The sequence below is a fragment of the Sebastes umbrosus genome, chromosome 10, assembly GCF_015220745.1.
Source record: "Sebastes umbrosus isolate fSebUmb1 chromosome 10, fSebUmb1.pri, whole genome shotgun sequence".
In the NCBI taxonomy this organism is placed as follows: Eukaryota; Metazoa; Chordata; class Actinopteri; order Perciformes; family Sebastidae; genus Sebastes; species Sebastes umbrosus.
In genome coordinates this window covers 28,703,611-28,721,205 of record NC_051278.1, presented here as the reverse complement: position 1 = coordinate 28,721,205, position 17,595 = coordinate 28,703,611, and the positions used below count along the sequence as shown (strand labels likewise).

At 38.8% G+C, this 17,595-nt stretch overlaps 1 protein-coding gene across 1 annotated transcript; it reads right to left on the bottom strand.

Moving 5' to 3' along the window:
* Window positions 1–1,449: 1,449 nt before the first annotated feature.
* Window positions 1,450–16,534, bottom strand: LOC119496152 (NACHT, LRR and PYD domains-containing protein 12-like). Its single transcript, XM_037783263.1, has 7 exons — window positions 14,984–16,534; window positions 13,074–13,247; window positions 10,391–10,564; window positions 9,442–9,615; window positions 8,390–8,563; window positions 4,500–4,673; window positions 1,450–3,182 (listed from the first exon to the last, which is right to left on the bottom strand). Exons 1-7 carry the CDS (start codon window positions 16,333–16,335, stop codon window positions 3,173–3,175), a joined length of 2,232 nt encoding a protein of 743 aa, XP_037639191.1. The 5' UTR covers window positions 16,336–16,534; the 3' UTR covers window positions 1,450–3,172.
* Between the last annotated feature and the right edge of the window lie 1,061 nt (window positions 16,535–17,595).

The window sequence follows — 17,595 nt, the reverse complement described above, 5'->3', positions numbered from 1 at the left end:
ATTGTTCATATTTTGTTTCACTTTTGTTTTGTTTATTTTTTACTGTGTTGCATCTTGCTTTTTGTTTTTACTGATGCTTCCTGTTTTTGCACTATCCCCTTTGCTGCTGTACACTGCACATTTCCCCACTGTGGGACTAATAAAGGAATATCTTATCTTATCTTAGATGTTCAGAAAAATCTTAGTCATATAATTCTGGAAAAAAAAAGATATAAAAGCACATTTAACTAGACTGATATATTGACATAATTTAAACATAAAAATTAGATAACATTTGACCAAAACTCATATTTCTGTTCAAGCAAAAAGAGATTCCAAAACACACCGTGTTAAAAACATGATTTGTGTGAGCAACACACACACAAACTCTCGTAGATAAACTCTAAGGTCAAAGATTTCCTGTAAATGGAGAGGGGAGGAGCCACACTGACATGTTATGCAAGCACATGAGAACAGGGAGGAAACCCTGAAAGCGAAAGTGTTCAGTTAGTTCAAAATCCATTTGGAGTCAACAAAGCAGAAGGAGGAAACCTGAAGACTGAAGACTGAAGCAGAGTGAGTGTAAATCCAACATTTTATTATTTTACTATGAAAGTCTCTACGCAGTTTTCTCCCTGTGGACTGTAGAGGAGAGAAATGTTGGAATGAACTCAACAGTTTGATTCATCTGTGAACACAAAATCATGACTGGCTGAATAATATTCATTAAACCTACCGTAACCCAAGAAAACAAGCAGAGATTTAAAGACAACTAACCAGGTGATTGCTGGATGGTTTGAGTTGAGTTCATTCTAACATTTCTTTCTTCTACAGTCCACAGGGAGAAAACTGACTTAGAGACTTTGACAGTAAAATAATAAAATGTTGGATTAATACTCACCCTGCTTCAGCCTCCTTCTGCTCTGTCGACTCGAAATGGAGTCATTTAACACTTTAAGAGTCGGGGTTCACCTGCTAAGTGTTGCTCCTCCACCTCTCCTTTTACAGCAAGTCGAGTGTGTGTGTGTGTGTGTGTGTGTGTGTGTGTGTGTGTGTGTGCGTGCGTGCGTGTGCGTGTGCGTGTGCGTGTGTGTGTGTGTGCGTGCGTGCGTGTGTGCGTGCGTGCGTGCGTGCGTGCATGCGTCAGTGTGTGTGTGTGTGTGTGTGTGTGTGTGTGTGTGTGCGTGTGTGCGTGTGTGCGTGTTTGTGTGCGGTCGTGTGTGTGTGTGATGTGTTTATGAGTGCCATGACCCGGCTCATGAGCCATGACAAGAGACGACAGAGACACGGATTTAAACTGAAAGTTGTGTTGGAATGGAGAGATCTCAGCTTTATGTTTAAATTATGTAAATAAATCTATTTAGTTTAAAACTTAAGTATTTTTTCTGATCTGTTTTCTTTTACAGACTTATACAAATCAAATTATTCTGAATATCTGGATGAAAAATAATTCTGTCTGTTGCACAATAAAAAAAAATAATTTCAGCCATTTTCCTGAGTTGCAACTGTGCAACTCTTTTTCATGATCCAAACACAGATGGTAGCCAGAAATTACACATATTTATTGCTCAATTAGTACAATGTAAAGCACAATTTTAAAATGTATTATATTATCATATGAGTTACATTTGTTTATATTGATGTTTCTTCCAATACACAATTCCAATATCATACAAAAGGTGTGAAAGATTTGCTTGTGTTTTACAAAAAAGAGCAAGGACGTGCCGTTTCCAGTAACCTGGATTTGGAAATACAATCACAACTTGGTAAACTGATTTAAATCAGTTTTTATTTTGTAACAGATGTTCAGAAGAGTCTTTGTGGAGTCTTCAAAACAGTTCCAAGTGTTGGTGATGAAGGACTTTATCAGAAAATAGTCTGCTTAGCTCTGTGACTTGAGTTTAAAGGTAAGACATGAGAGGAACAAACTGTAGCTACTGGAACTGTAAAGTATACTAGAATATAATCCTGCAATTATTATAACATGTGAACATGCAGTTTTCTCTCCCTGCTGAGGATCACTGTGAACTTTTATTTATTGTGTGAGATGTTAAAGAGGTTCTGTCCAAAACAGTTGTTGAATAGTGACCGTTAACACTAACGTTAGCTACATTTCTTTGTTAATATCGCAGTTAGCTAACTTATTTTAAAATGAGTTACCTCAAAATACTTAAACATAGATGAAATAAATAAACTTATCTTCTCTTCAAAAAGAAAAAACTACAATTACTGCCTCACAGTTGTCTGCCTCCGCTAACCAGTCAAGTTGCAGTTTACATCCATTTATGTCCAAAATGTCATCACTTCATCATTTTTATCATAATAAACATTTGTGTGAAATTGTCATAATTAGCATATGAATTCCTGAGTTATGGCCAGAAATGTGTTTTGTGAGGTCACAATGACCTCTAACCTTTGACCACCAAACTCTAATCAGTTCATCCTTGAGCCCAAGTTTAATTTCAAATCCAGTTCCATCATTTTAAATCATGTTTAACTACATTATGATGACACTTAACCTTTACAAAACCAAGTCAGTCAGAAAGAAAGCATTCACATCATCAGTTCAGTGATCACTGCATCCATTCAGATAAACCACCTTTGTGGTAAAACAGAGGGAATGGTGACATCTGCTGGCAGAAAGCAGCTCCAGCAGGAACAACAGAACATGAATGGTGGTGATATCGACCGCTTCAACATTGATTTCTGAGGGGAAAAAAGCTCCACGGGTGACTTTATGTTCAGTCATGTAACGTGAAAACTAGCAGAGTCACACATAAAACTGGAATTTTCCTGTATGTACATGATTATCCACCATTTGGCCACTACGAAAATAGGCATCAAAGCCTGGCGCACTTCCCGAGGGCTTGGTTATAATAGGGTAACTTTATTAACTTCCACTGTTATTTAAAAATATGTGGAAATAAACAGCAAAACTCCACCGTTCCAAAGGGTGGAGCTGCATGACAAAGCAAAGCAGAAAGATCTATTTAAATGTGTTAATCTACAGTTATGTTGTCACGAACTGAACTGATCTGATCTGCAGAGGCATTTTGGGTTCAGAATATATGAATGAATAAAAAAAAAGACAAAATAAAATGCAGGTCTAGGTGGTGAACCTCTATGGATCATCAGGACACAGCTGATCCTCTCAACACATCCACTTTTCTGATTACTCAGACTCTGACAGAGATCACCTCCATCTGATGAGAGAAGAAGAAGAGAACAGAAGTCATGAATCAGTGTTTACAGAGACTCCCTTCATCAGCCGTCAGTCAGTGATGCAGCACACAGTTCATTTATAAAACTATCATTGGCAAAACCAACCTCCATATCTCCGCTCACTACTTAATATCTCCAACAGTAACCGCAATTTATGTTCTAGAAAATTCCTCAGTATGGTACCTCCTAAAGTCCTCACCTCTTTTGGTCATCACTCATTCCAGTTTGCTGCTCCTAGTGACTGGAACGAGTTACAAAAGACGCTAAAACTCCACACCCTCATCCCATTACCCTCCTTTACAAACTCATTACAAGAGATAGTTTTTGATCACTGTACCTTCTGAATTTGCCTCTCTGGAACACAGCACATATATATATTTCTATTGTTGTATATACCGTACATATTGTGATGTTTTCATGTTTTAATTTTGTCTAATGTTTTATTGCACTAATTGTTATGTTCTATGATCTAATATCTTGTATGGCCTTGCCTTCTGTCACTGCCTCTTGGCCAGGTCATCATTGTAAATGAGAATTGGTTCTCAGTTGACTTATCTGGTTAAATAAAGGTAAAATAGAAATAAAACATCCAGTATAAAGAGCAGCAGGGACTTCAGTCTGTGTAGCATAGCCAGCTTCCTTTCACCTCTCATGTTAACGTATTGGAGTAAACACACTGAGCTAGAGCTAGATTTCACTGAAGTACACAGTGGAAATAAACTGCTGAGAGTCCTAAACGCATCATTACTGCAGAATCAGAGAGATATTCACTGCTCACTTTTATGATGGATTTATTACTGTTAGGGTTCAACGATGTTAAAAAAGCAGTGTCTCAGTGACATTTGAATTACAAACCTCAGCAGAGGTTCTGGTCTGTATAAAGACCACACTATGGTTACTAAATGTAACCATGTTTCTATGAAATAACAGCCAGTGATTTGAGGCTTCAGTCAGACTGATCTCAGAGCTGTGACAAAGATGAACTGATCAATGAGAGAACAAAGACTTTCTGATCAGATTTGATTGTACGACAGTTTGATGGGTGAGGACCACTGTCTGTTTACATGTTGTGATGCTGTCAGCTGTATTCCAGCTTTATTTCCTGGAGACATGGACACAACAACAACATCTTCTTCACATCAACTCTAACACATGATCATAACAAGCTTCTGGCTGATCTGATTGGCTGACTGTTCTCTCTCTCTGTGTCACCGTTCTCCTCTCACAGCTTAACTGAGGAAACACATCACAATAATACCGCTGAAACCAGCATGGACTGACTCCGACTGTCTACTTACTCCAGAGTCTCCAGTCTACAGTTTGGACTGTCCTCAAGATCAGACAGCAGCTTCACACCTGAATCCTTCAGGTCGTTTACTCTCAGCTCCAGCTCTCCCAGATGGGATGGGTTGGACATCAGAGCTGAGGCCAGAGAAGCACAGCTGATCTCTGACAAACTGCAGTAACTTAATCTGAAAAAAGAATAAATGATGAAGATAAAAATCACTTTATAACCCAATCAGATGTGTTCAAGTTTTAAATGTGTAGCTCAACATTACTATGTCCTAATCAATGAGCGTTTCCCTAAAATGAGTAGAGTGACTTTGTCATTGTGTTATTGTGGATCATCATAATGTCAGCCTTCTACATATCAGTACAAATGTCACCACAACATTCATACACCTATTCTTGTCAACACACATCAATAACATGCTGCTGATCTCTGTGTTCATCTATGTGTGTGTGCTGAAGGATCAATATCAATGATCAGACATTACTTGTGGAACAGGTTGAAACGAACAGAAACCAGAGAAATATTTCTACTTCATGAAGTAAACTTGATCAATGTAAAACAGATATTAGTTCAGAGGATCTTCTGTATCCAGATGTGACCATATACCAAAAATGATCAACATTAATTTACTTTATCAACTAACAGTGGACGTTTTCTACAGTTTCTTTAAGAAACACAAGTCTTTTGTGACTGCAGACTAAATTTAGTTAAAGAAACACGAAAATATGAAGAAAAGGAAATCAACAACTTTATGGATGTAAGTTATGTTTGTACATAAAACAGGTTCAATTGTTCATTAAATATATAAGATCTATAATAGTAACAGAGAGTCAGTGAACTGACCTCAGAGTCTCCAGTCTACAGTGTGGACTCTCCAGAAAACCACACAGGAGCTTCACTCCTGAATCCTGCAGCTTGTTTCCACTCAGCTCCAGCTCTCTCAGATGGGAAGGGTTGGACTTCAGAGCTGAGGCCAGAGAAGCGCAGCTGATCTCTGTCAAACTGCAGCTCCTCAATCTGAATAAAGAATAAATGATGTAACTTTAGTAAACAATGTTCCTGCTTGAAATCATTCAATGATTAATAATCTGTTCAGAGCTGAAGAAGGTTTAGAACGTAGAAGTTCAGAAAATGCAAACTCCAAACACCTGAAGCCAACAGGATGCAGGTTAAAAACTGCAAAATACAAAAAGTGAAACAGAGCTCTCAATAATATTAATGAAAACGTGCTGCTACTTCAATAAAGATGTAGTGACTTCACCTCTTAAACTCTGACAGCTCAACCAGCGGTTCCATTTACACAAACTCATGTTGTGCAGCCAAACATAAATAAAAACCCACAGAAATTGATTCAAGATTCAACTTAAGATCTCAAAGTTTCCGAAGATGTCAAATATGTCAGGATGGATTTTGGAGAAATGTGAACAAAAGATATATAAGATAAGATATCAAAAATATATATTTTAGCAATAGTGGAGTCATAACATCAAAGCATCTTCAGTTTAAACTATTCAGTCAGTAAAAGCATCACATAGCATCATAACATTTAAAAAAAAAAAAAATACTGAATATATTTTTTATTGTCTGATAGCTTAAATAGTGATTATTTATTTATTCTTCATACTTATTTATTTTCCTAATTTCTTCTTCTTCAAAAAAAAAAAAGAAACATGATGAAAGTCAAGAGTTGTGATATATTGAAGTTTTAAATGTGTAGCTCAACATTGCTCTGCCACAGTCATTGGACTAAACCACTGAAGAATAAAATGTACTTTAGCATTAAGATACTCAGTGTGGATCAGTATAATATCAGCCTTATGTCTGCAGTTTAGTGTCACCACAACTTTCACATCATATTAATCTCAAAACAAAAGTAAACTAGAAGTGCATTCGGAGAGCGCAGACCTCCGCCAAGGCAGGGTTCATGTACGTCGCGTCATCAGTTACACTGCACATATCTTAAAGCCTGTGGTGTTAATGCACAGGCTGAGCGGAGTTAATAAAATAAATTCCCGAAGCCGGATCATGACCTGGATCGCCACCAAAATCAAATGGATTGTTCATTATGCCACATCCCACCCCTCCAAAACATGTCATTCAAATCCATATTGGACTTTTGGAGTAATCCTCCAAACGGACAAACCAACAAACTAATGCCGGTGAAAACATAACCTCCTTCAAAGGCCTTTGGCCTTGGTGGAGGTAAAAATGGTGTCTGACCTCAGAGTCTCCAGTCTACAGTGTGGACTCTCCTGAAAACCAGACAGCAGCTTCACTCCTGAATCCTTCAGGCTGTTGTAACTCAGCTCCAGCTCTCTCAGATGGGAGGGGTTGGACTTCAGAGCTGAGACCAGAGAAGCACAGCTGATCTCTGACAAACTGCAGCCCCTCAATCTGAATAAAGAATAAATGATGAAGATATAAATCACTTTATAATCCAATCAGATGTATTCAGGTTTCAAATCTGTAGCTCAACATTACTATTTCCTAATCAGTGAGCTTTTCCCTAAAATGAGTAGAGTGACTTTATCATTGTGTTATTGTGGATCATCATAATGTCAGCCTTCTACAGACATCATCCAAATGTCACCCCAACATTCATACACCTGTTCATGTCAACACACATCAATAACATGCTGCTGATCTCTGTGTTCATCTATGTGTGTGTGCTGAAGGATGAATATCAATGATCAGATATTATTTGTGGAGCACGTTGAAACAAACAGAAACCAGAGAAATATTTCTACTTCATGAAGTAAACTTGATCAATTTAGAACAAATATTCAGGGTTCCTACACATTTTCCATTTAAAAATTCCAGACTTTTCCTGACTCAAATTTCAAGACTTCTCTGTAGATTTCTTTGACCATATTTGACTTTGTGATTCGGGGTTCAGAGGACGCTGTGACAAGACTACAGTGCTTCGCCCCCAAGCCAGGCCAGGCCAGCTGGAACACTGGTCACAGTTCATCACGTTCATGATGTAAATGACTGAGCCAGTCAGATTTCAGCCAAAACGAGGATAAGCCCAAATTAGCAGGGGCCGCTCGTACCCCCCCTCAATATGTAAAGTATTAGATTGTCACAGTCTGACAGGCAGAGTTCTGCTCTGTGCCGTCTGCCTGCAGTTACCGGTTACTTTTTATTATTATATTATTATTTAGCTCATGATGAATAGTTGGCCCACATTTCGCTGCCAAAGGTCCGCCCTAGGCAGTTGCCTAGTTGGCCTATATGGAGGGGCCGGCCCTGACTGTGACGTACAGGCGTAGAGGCAGCTCTGTAGGAGTGTGCGTTCAGTCATAGCCTACTTCTTGTGTTTGCTTTCAACGACATCAAGCTCACTCTGGCCCAAGCTCTCTCACTCAGTAGTAAACATTGTGGCTGCACTGGCTGCTCCAAACACCATGAAAAACACTCTGCTTGTATGATCTATTTCTTTTTAGAAATTCTGAATTTTATATTTTAGAAAACAGAATAGGGGCAACAGTCAGGAAACAGAAATGTTTTTCCATTCTCTCTTTTCTTTTTTCCATACTTATCCAGACCTGGAAATTACTAAAATCAAATTCCATACTTCTCCATACTTCTCCATACTGCGTAGGAACCCTGAATATTAGTTCAAAGGATCTTCTGTATCCAGATGTGATCATTTACCAACAATGATCAACATTAATTTACTTTAGCAACTAACAGTGAACATTTTCTACAGTTTCTTTAAGAAACACAAGTCTTTTGTGACTGCAGACTAAATTTAGTTCAAGAAACATGAAAATATAACGAAAAGGATATTAACAACTTTATGGATGTAAGTTATGTTTGTAAATCAATTAGGTTCAATTATTCATTAAACATATAAGATCTATAATAGTAACAGAGAGTCAGTGAACTGACCTCAGAGTCTCCAGTCTACAGTGTGGACTCTCCAGAAAACCACACAGGAGCTTTACTCCTGAATCCTGTAGGTTGTTGTCACTCAGATCCAGCTCTCTCAGTTGGGAGGGGTTGGACTTCAGAGCTGAGGCCAGAGAAGCGCAGCTGATCTCTGACAAACTGCAGCTCCTCAATCTGAATAAAGAATAAATGATGTAACTTTAGAAGACAACGTTCCTGCTTCAAATCATTCAATGTTTAATAATCTGTTCAGAGCTGAAGAAGGTTTAGAACGTAGAAGTTTAGAAAATGTAAACTCCAAACATCTGAAGCCAACAGGATGCAGGTTAAAAACTGTAAAATACAAAAAGTGAAACAGAGCTCTCACTAATACTAATGACAACATGCTGCTACTTCAATAAAGACGTGACTTCACCTCTTAAACTCTGACAGCCCCCACCAGTGGATCCATCTATACAAACTCATGTTGTGCAGCTGAACACAAATAAAAACCCACAGAAATTGATTCAAGATTCAACTCAAGATCTCAAAGTTTCTAAAGATGTCAAATATGTCAGGGTGGATTTTGGAGAAATGTGAACAAAAGATATATGAGATAAGACATCTACAATATATATTTTAGGAATAGTGGAGTCATAAAATCAAAGCATTTTCAGTTTAAACTATTCAGTCAGTATAAACATCATATAGCGTCATAAAATTTATAGAAAAAAACAAATACTGAATATATTTGTTATTGTCTGATAGCTGAAATAGAGATTATTTATTTATTCTTCATACTTATTTATTTTCCTAATTTCATAAAAAAAAAAAAAAAAAAAAAAAGAAACATGATGAAAGTCAAGTGTTGTGACATATTAAGGTTTTAAATGTGTAGCTCAACATTGCTCTGCCACAGTCAATGGTCTAAACCACTGAAGAAGAAAATGTACTTAAGCCTTAAGATACTCAGTGTGGATCAGTATAATATCAGCCTTATGTCTGCACTTTAGTGTCACCACAACTTTCACATCATATTAATATCAGTACAGAAGTGAAAAATGGTGTCTAACCTCAGAGTCTCCAGTCTACAGTGTGGACTCTCCAGAAAACCACACAGCAACTTCACTCCTGAATCCTGCAACTTGTTTCCCCTCAGCTCCAGCTCTCTCAGATGGGAGGGGTTGGACTTCAGAGCTGAGGCCAGAGAAGCACAGCTGATATCTGACAAACTGCAGCCCCTCAATCTGAATAAAGAATAAATGATGAAGATTAAAAATCACTTTATAATCCAATCAGATGTGTTCAGGTTTTAAATGTGTAGCTCAACATTACTATGTCCTGATCAGTGAGCTTTTCCCTAAAATGAGTAGAGTGACTTTGTCTTTGTGTTATTGTGGAGGATCATCATGTCAGCCTTCTACAGACATCTTCCAAATGTCACCACAACATTCATACACCAATTCATGTCAACTCACATCAATTACATGCTGCTGATCTCAGTCAAGTCAAGAATTAGAGGATCAATACTATATTGATCCTTTAAACAGCTGCATTTTCTGTGTGTGTGTGTGTGTGTGTTTGTGTGTTTGTGTGTGTGTGTGTGTGTGTGTGTGTGTGTGTGTGTTTTCTGAAGGATCAATATCATTGAGCAGACATTATTTTGGAAAACACAATGCAATTAACAGAAACCAAAGAAATATTTCTAGTTCGTGAAGTGAACTTGATTAATTTAAAACAAGTATTAGTTCAGAGGATCTTCTGTATCCAGATGTGACCATATACCAAAAATGATCAACATTAATTTACTTTAACAACTAACAGTGGACATTTTCTACAGTTTATTTAAGAAACACAAGTCTTTTGTGACTGCAGACTAAATTTAGTTCAAGAAACATGAAAATATAACGAAAAGGATATTAACAACTTTATGGATGTAAGTTATGTTTGTAAATCAATTAGGTTCAATTGTTCATTAACCATATAAGATCTATAATAGTAACAGAGAGTCAGTGAACTGACCTCAGAGTCTCCAGTTTACAGTGTGGACTCTCCAGAAAACCACACAGGAGCTTCACTCCTGAATCCTGCAGGTTGTTGTCACTCAGATCCAGCTCTCTCAGTTGGGAGGGGTTGGACTTCAGAGCTGAGGCCAGAGAAGCACAGCTGATCTCTGACAAACTGCAGTAACTCAATCTGAATAAAGAATAAATGATGAAGATAAAATCACTTTATAATCCAGTCAGATGTGTTCAGGTTTTAAATGTGTAGCTCAACATTACTATGTCCTAATCAATGATCTTTTCCCTAAAATTAGTAGAGTGACTTTGTCATTGTGTTATTATGGATCATCATAATGTCAGCTTTCTACAGACATCATTCAAATGTCACCACAACATTCATACACCTATTCATGTCAACACACATCAATTACATGCTGCTGATCTCTGTCAAGTCTGGAATTAGAGGATCAATATCAAATCAGATTTGTTGGACTTCATTATTTCATTCATTACATGGCCTTCTTCTTACTCTATCTGGTAGCTTAGTAGGTTTATGTCATTTACAGGAAAGGTCCACATTCGTTCAAGTGTGTCTTAAAACAACAGCCACATGTTTTATGTACATCAAAAGAGTTATTGGTGGCAGTAATCATTCCTCCTGTGAAGTGGTCCCTTCATAACACAACTACACTGTGAGAAATGACTTCATAAGTTCAACTCAAACTAATATGAATATTCAGCAGTCTGAGTCAGACAAATCAAGTGAGTGTTAACCAAAGTTACAGACTGTTTAGTACCAAATTCCCTCTTTGAGTTACTATTCCTCCTGCAGCTCAACAAGGAAACACAACATACTTACTGGATACATACTGTACTAGGGCTGGGCAATATATCCTTATTATATTGATATCGTGATATGAGACTATATATTGTCTAAGATTTTGGATATCGGAATATCTAGGGCTGTCAAAGTTAATGCCTTAATAACGCGTTAACGCAAAATCGCTTTAACACCACTAATTTCTTTAATGCATTAACGCAATTGATCTTCTGGATATATGAATGAATATTGTGATATGGCATAAGGGTCGTCCCGTCCTGGTTTTAAAGGCTACATTACAGTAAAGTGATGTAATTTTCTGAACTTACCAGACTGTTCTAGTTGTTCTATTATTTGTCATTTACACTTAGTCATTATATTCACATTACTGATGATTATTTATCAAAAATGTCATTGTGTAAATATTTTCTGAAAGCACCAATGGTCAATCCTATAATACTGTCGCATATCGATATCGAGATATTTGGTAAAAACATATCGTAATATTAATATTAATTCATATCATAATAATAATGCATATAACTCAGACTGCTGAAGCCTCCGATTAGTTTAAGATCAACTTTCCAGGTCATTTTACACAGAACAAGACTGTGGATTAAATACTCATCTCCTAACACTCAGGTTATACAGGGATTGCTTCACGGACAGAAGGAATGATGACAGACATCAATAACTCTTTGAATGTAAGTACAGTATGAACATGTGAGTATTGTACTCAGATAGACTTGAAAATAATATTAACCCGCAAAGATGTTTCTGATGCATAATATTTATTTGTTTTTTGTTGCAATCTAAATGTGACAATAACGAAAAGGACAATGCTGACATGAAAACAGAGCCCAGTTAGATCTGCTGTCAAACAGAATGTGGGAATAACTTATAACCATAGAAACCTCTAATTTGATGGTGTCGTTCATAAGCATCACTTATGTGCCTTTAAAGCTGAAGTAGGCGAGATTGAAACAAATATGTATATTTATTTTTATAAAACGGTTGCTATATCGTGACAGTAGTACATGAAACAGGTAACCTGAAAAAAATCATGTGCCTCTGTGTCCTCCGGTGTCCTCCGGCATCTGCAAGATTTCACAGACCGGAGGAAAGCAAGCAGTCAGATCTGAACTGAGGTCTGCTGTCCAGCTGGTGTCTATGAGAGCCGGCTATCAATCACTCGCGAACTCCGACCAAACGGTCAAAATAGGCAGCGTTGATCAAATATGAATCAATATTCTGTTACTGTAATGCCTATTCCTCTCCTCAAATGTTTTCAGAATGAGAAAGTTTGTGACACGGCAGCCATTGTAAAATCTGATCTAATCTAGATTTTTTAAAGCCTGAAAACAGAACCATGAGGAGGTGCAGAAGTCTAGTTATCTCTCAGAACACTTGAATTACTATATGCTGAAAGGTTATTAAGGATTTTTTTGCCCAATGATGCCAAAAATATACTGCCTACTGCCATTTTTAGTTGGTGCAATACGTGTTTGTTGAAGAGTGCTGCACCTTTAGACATGTTCAAATAGAGCACTACAGGAATGAGTCCTAAAACCCAGAAATGAGTTAGCATTTTAGCACTTCCTATTCCCTCATCTGGAAGTCAATGGGTTTTTTGAATGGGTTTTTAGGTAGATGCCTGAAATAAGGTCTGTGGTTAAAGGTCCAGTGTGTAGGATCTGGCAATATATAGCAGTGACATAAGGAGATTGCAACCAACTGAAGCCTCTCTTGTGTGCCAAGTGTGTTGGAGAGCTATGGTGGCCGACGTGAAAACGTGAATGTCCTTTTCTAGAGCCATCTGGATCAGAGCCAGTGCATAGAGAGTGTGTGTACAAACTACATAAGCTACAGTCGGTGAACTGACCTCAGAGTCTCCAGTCTACAGTTTGGACTCTCCAGTCCAGAAGATAGCAGCTTCACTCCTGAATCCTGCAGGTAGTTGGAACTCAGGTCCAGCTCTCTCAGATGGGAGGGGTTGGACTTCAGAGCTGAGGCCACAACTTCACAGTGAGTATCTGAGAGTCCACAGCCAGAAAGTCTGTCATGACACAAAAATTACAAAATATGTTATGATGAAAGAGGACAGTTTATATTTACTTAATCTCATGACTAAACACTTTTGATTTGCAGATTGATACAGACTTTTAATCTTTGTTTTTCTTTAATCTTGCAGATGAAGAGAGAGAAAATGGAGTTATATTGAGGCTTCCCTAATATCCAGTCTGTCAGTGTGATCTGGTCCCAGGTCTGTCTCCACAAAGTTAGCATGAGGCCTTCTTGATTAGAAAAGCACATTAAAACTGACCTCTCTTTGCTAGCTTCCTGCTGCTGTCAGGTTCACATCCATAAATGGGAAAATTCAGTGACTGCTGCCACATGGTAGAGAAATTAAACAAATTGCATAGTAATATTAGACCTGTACATAATTAAACATTCATACAATTAGATATTCTGATGACTGCATGGTGTTTTGTCATTAACGCTCTTTTCTGAGCATCAAATGTATTCAGCTCACAAACACAATTAACGAACCAATAAGGTTGCATAATTTTCAACATAATGTCATCAGAAAGATGTTATCAGTGTATCAGCATTGAAAACATAACATTGATCTTTGGTGTGTATAAGATCTCTTAAAAAGTCGGAATTTTACCATTCTGCTGTTATATATTCATCAGACCGCTGTTATTGGTGGAAGCTGTGTATTTCCTGCTACTACTCTTCTCTTTACCAACAAGAGAGAGAAACCCTTGAGTGTCATTCTGTGAGTAACAGAATAAAAGGAAAGCAATAAAATGTACCATTGCTCGATTCAACACACTCAGGGGTTTTACAACGACAATATTTGTCTCGTATGACCGGTAGTTTACGGTGGCTTATGCTAGAGTTGGGTTGATTTTCGGTTTTGCCGGTCCGGTCCGGTGTATGAGCTTAAACCGGTTTGATTTATGCTAAGCGGCAGAACCCACATTTGTCATTATGACACGTTCTAATTAAATTAAAAAGTAGCCTACATCAACAACCTGTGCTGACAGAGTCACAGTGTTAAATCCAGCCTGTATTGCATTTCTAATAAGCAATATGACAACGTGATTAACGTAATATTATGATATTATGTTGGTTGATAAACAAGAAGAGGTTTGTTTACTAGGAAGTTCATGTGTTTTTTGGGGTGACGAGACGAGACATGGCAGAGCTGGTCTCAAAGAAAACTAAAACAGCGGCAATGTGGCAACATTTTTCATTTGAAGCCAACGCAAGATGATCCCAAAAACACACAAGGTAACGTGTAATGTGGTGCAAGGCCTATTGAAAGCAAACCCCAGCACCAGGGTTCTGATCCCAGGACCGCCCCGACTCCCCGCCGGATCAGCAAAATGTTCTTCTGCCGTTACTACGGTTAGACCGAGCACTCCACCAGCCAGCTGATCTTTTGTTTTTTTCATTTGTTTTACCAGGTTCACATGTCGTCTCCATCACCACAAAAGATAAATAAGAAAAAACTGTAAAATGTAGCAATTGTTAGAAATAAATAGAATAAGTGTGTTCATTAACTTGACAGCTAGAAACACAACCTACTGAAACATTTTTGCACTCAGCATTTGAAACAGCTCAAAAACCTCTGTGACAAAATACAACTGACATATTTATGTAATAAACACGTGGAACACTTATAAGAATATTACATTTTAAGAATAATTTATAATGTGTATATTTGAAGAACCAAACTAGTAATCTACACTGATCTATAAAGTTAATCACAACTGGACTTACAGAGCTTTTCTGCAGTTCCTCACAGCTGGAATCAGTCTACGTCGTCCCTCGTCTGTTGTGTTGTACTTCTTCAGGTCCAACTCATCCAGAACCTCCTCTGACATCTGCAGCATGTAGGCCAGAGCTGAGCAGTGGATCTCAGAGAGTTTCTTCTCTGATCTGTTCTCTGACTTCAGGAACTCTTGGATCTCCTGATGTACTGAGTGGTCGTTCATTTCCATCAGACAGTGGAAGATGTTGATGCTTCTGTCAGGAGAGGTTTTATACACGTTCATCTCCTTCAGGTTGTTGATGGCTCTCTGGATGATTTCTGGACTGTTGTCTGTCTGACCCAGCAGACCTCCTAAGAGCCTCTGGTTGGACTCCAGAGAGAGGCCATGAAGGAAGCGAAAAAACAGGTCCAGGTGGCCGTTTTTACTTTCAAGGGATTTCATCATGGCTCCCATCAGGAAGACATCCAGGGTTGAATGAACATATTTTTTACCCAGGAAGTCCTCCAGTACCTCTGTGTTGCTGTTTGTGTAACAGTTGAACATGTAGACTGCAGCCAGAAACTCCTGAATGCTCAGATGAACAAAGCAGTAGACTGTTTTCTGGAAGATCACACACTCTCTTTTGGAGATCTCTGTACAAACTCCTGAGTACACCAAGGCCTCTGTGACATCAAGACCACACCGCTCCAGGTCTTCTTGGTAGAACATGATGTCTCCTTTTTCCAGATGTTCAAACGCCAGCCTCCCCAGCTTCAGAAGAACTTCTCTGTCAGCCTCCGTCAGTTCCTGTGGACTCGTCTCATGTCCCTCACCGTACTTCTGCTTCTTCCTTTTTGTCTGAACCAAGAGGAAGTGTGAGTACATGTCGGTCAGGGTCTTGGGCAGCTCTCCTCTCTGGTCTGTAGTCAACATGTGGTCCAGAACTGTAGCAGTGATCCAGCAGAAGACTGGGATTAGACACATGATGTGGAGGCTCCTGGATGTCTTAATGTGTGAGATGATTCTGCTGGACAGCTTTTCATCACTGACTCTCCTCCTGAAGTACTCCTCCTTCTGGGCGTCAGTGAAGCCTCGTACTTCTGTTACCCTGTCAACACATGCAGGAGGAATCTGATTGGCTGCTGCAGGTCGGGAAGTTATCCAGACGAGAGCTGAGGGAAGCAGATTCCCCTGGATGAGGTTTGTCAACAGCACGTTGACTGATGACTTCTGGGTGACATCAGACACAACCTCGTTGTTGTGGAAATCCAGTGAAAGTCTGCTTTCATCCAGGCCGTCAAAGATGAACAGAACTTTACACACAGCAAGCTTCTCTGCTGTGACCTTCTGTAATGTTGGATGGAAAACATGGAGCAGCATGAGAAGACTGTACTGCTCATCTCTGATCAAGTTCAGCTCCCTGAACGAAAGCAGAATCACCAGACTTACATCTTGGTTTTCCTTCCTCTCTGCCCAGTCCAGAGTGAACTTCTGCACTGAGAAGGTTTTTCCAATGCCAGCGACACCGTTCGTCAGAACGACTCTGATGTGTCCCTGTTGGTCAGGTAAGGCTTTAAAGATGTCGTGGCACTTGATTGGAGTGTCATGGAGGGTCTTCTTCTTGGAAGCTGTCTCAAGCTGCCACACCTCATGTTGGGTATTAACCTCTTCACTCTGTCCCTCTGTGATGTAGAGCTCAGTGTAGATCCTGTTGAGGAGGGTTCCACTTCCTGTTGCATCAGTTCCTTCAGTCACACTTTCACATCTCCTCCTCAGACTGATCTTATGTTCATCTAAAACCTCCTGCAGACCACTATCTGCTGAAAGAGAGAGACAAGTTTGAGACAAAACACAGAAACTTGTTATTTCCATTGCCAATATGAAAATCATCAATATAACAACCTATAAAGAAGTAAAGGTTACAAAGTCATCTTCCCTTCTTGAAGTCAGAACTAACGTCAACGTGATTTTTAGATTTATTGTTAATAGTTATTATTTTTTAAGAGAAACATCAGAAATGCTCATTTTTCTCTCAGCCTCTGACTGTGTGTTGGTGTACATGTTTGACTGACAGCAGAGGAGGTAGAGCCTCAGATGCTCGCCAGCAGCTCTTCATCTAAACAGCTCACTGTGGCTGTTCCATCCTCCCTGTAATACAAAACTGATCAAATAATGCAGAATATGTTCATGTCTTGTTGTGTAGAACTGTATTTACTGAGTAGCACCTCTAACAAAGAACCGTGAATCTCGTTGAAGAATACACTGTGTTTCCTATAGCTGCTTCAAAATAAAAGCCCCCCGCTGGTGGAGGACTATTATTTGAAGCAGAAGGAAATGTTGAGTTTTCATCACTAACTAAATCAACCTCTGATGTGACTACAGCTCAGCTCGGTTTTTCCTGTAGTGGAAGTGTATGTATTCAGGGCTTCATAGCAGTGCACCTTTCCTCAGTGGGTGTTTGTTTGGTCGCTTGTTCAACATGTCGCTCTGCAGGACAAGACGTGTGTTTGTAAGTTAGACAAGGAGACTTTAGTAGGAAAGCTAATGTGGGCTGTTGTTCAAAGTCTGTGGCTCTTTTTGTGTCTCACGCTGCTGTCTGGCTGTTAGTCAGTGTGACTGTCTGTCTATGATAGAACAGTG

Coding starts and splice junctions, on each gene's coding strand:
- LOC119496152 (XM_037783263.1), bottom strand. CDS start 16,335: ATGCTGCTCCATGTTTTCCATCCAACATTACAGAAGGTCACAGCAGAG. Junction 9,616..10,390: donor TGTAAACTGGAGACTCTGAG/GTCAGTTCACTG, acceptor TTCTTTATTCAG/ATTGAGGGGCTGCAGTTTGT. Junction 8,564..9,441: donor TGTAGACTGGAGACTCTGAG/GTTAGACACCAT, acceptor TTCTTTATTCAG/ATTGAGGAGCTGCAGTTTGT.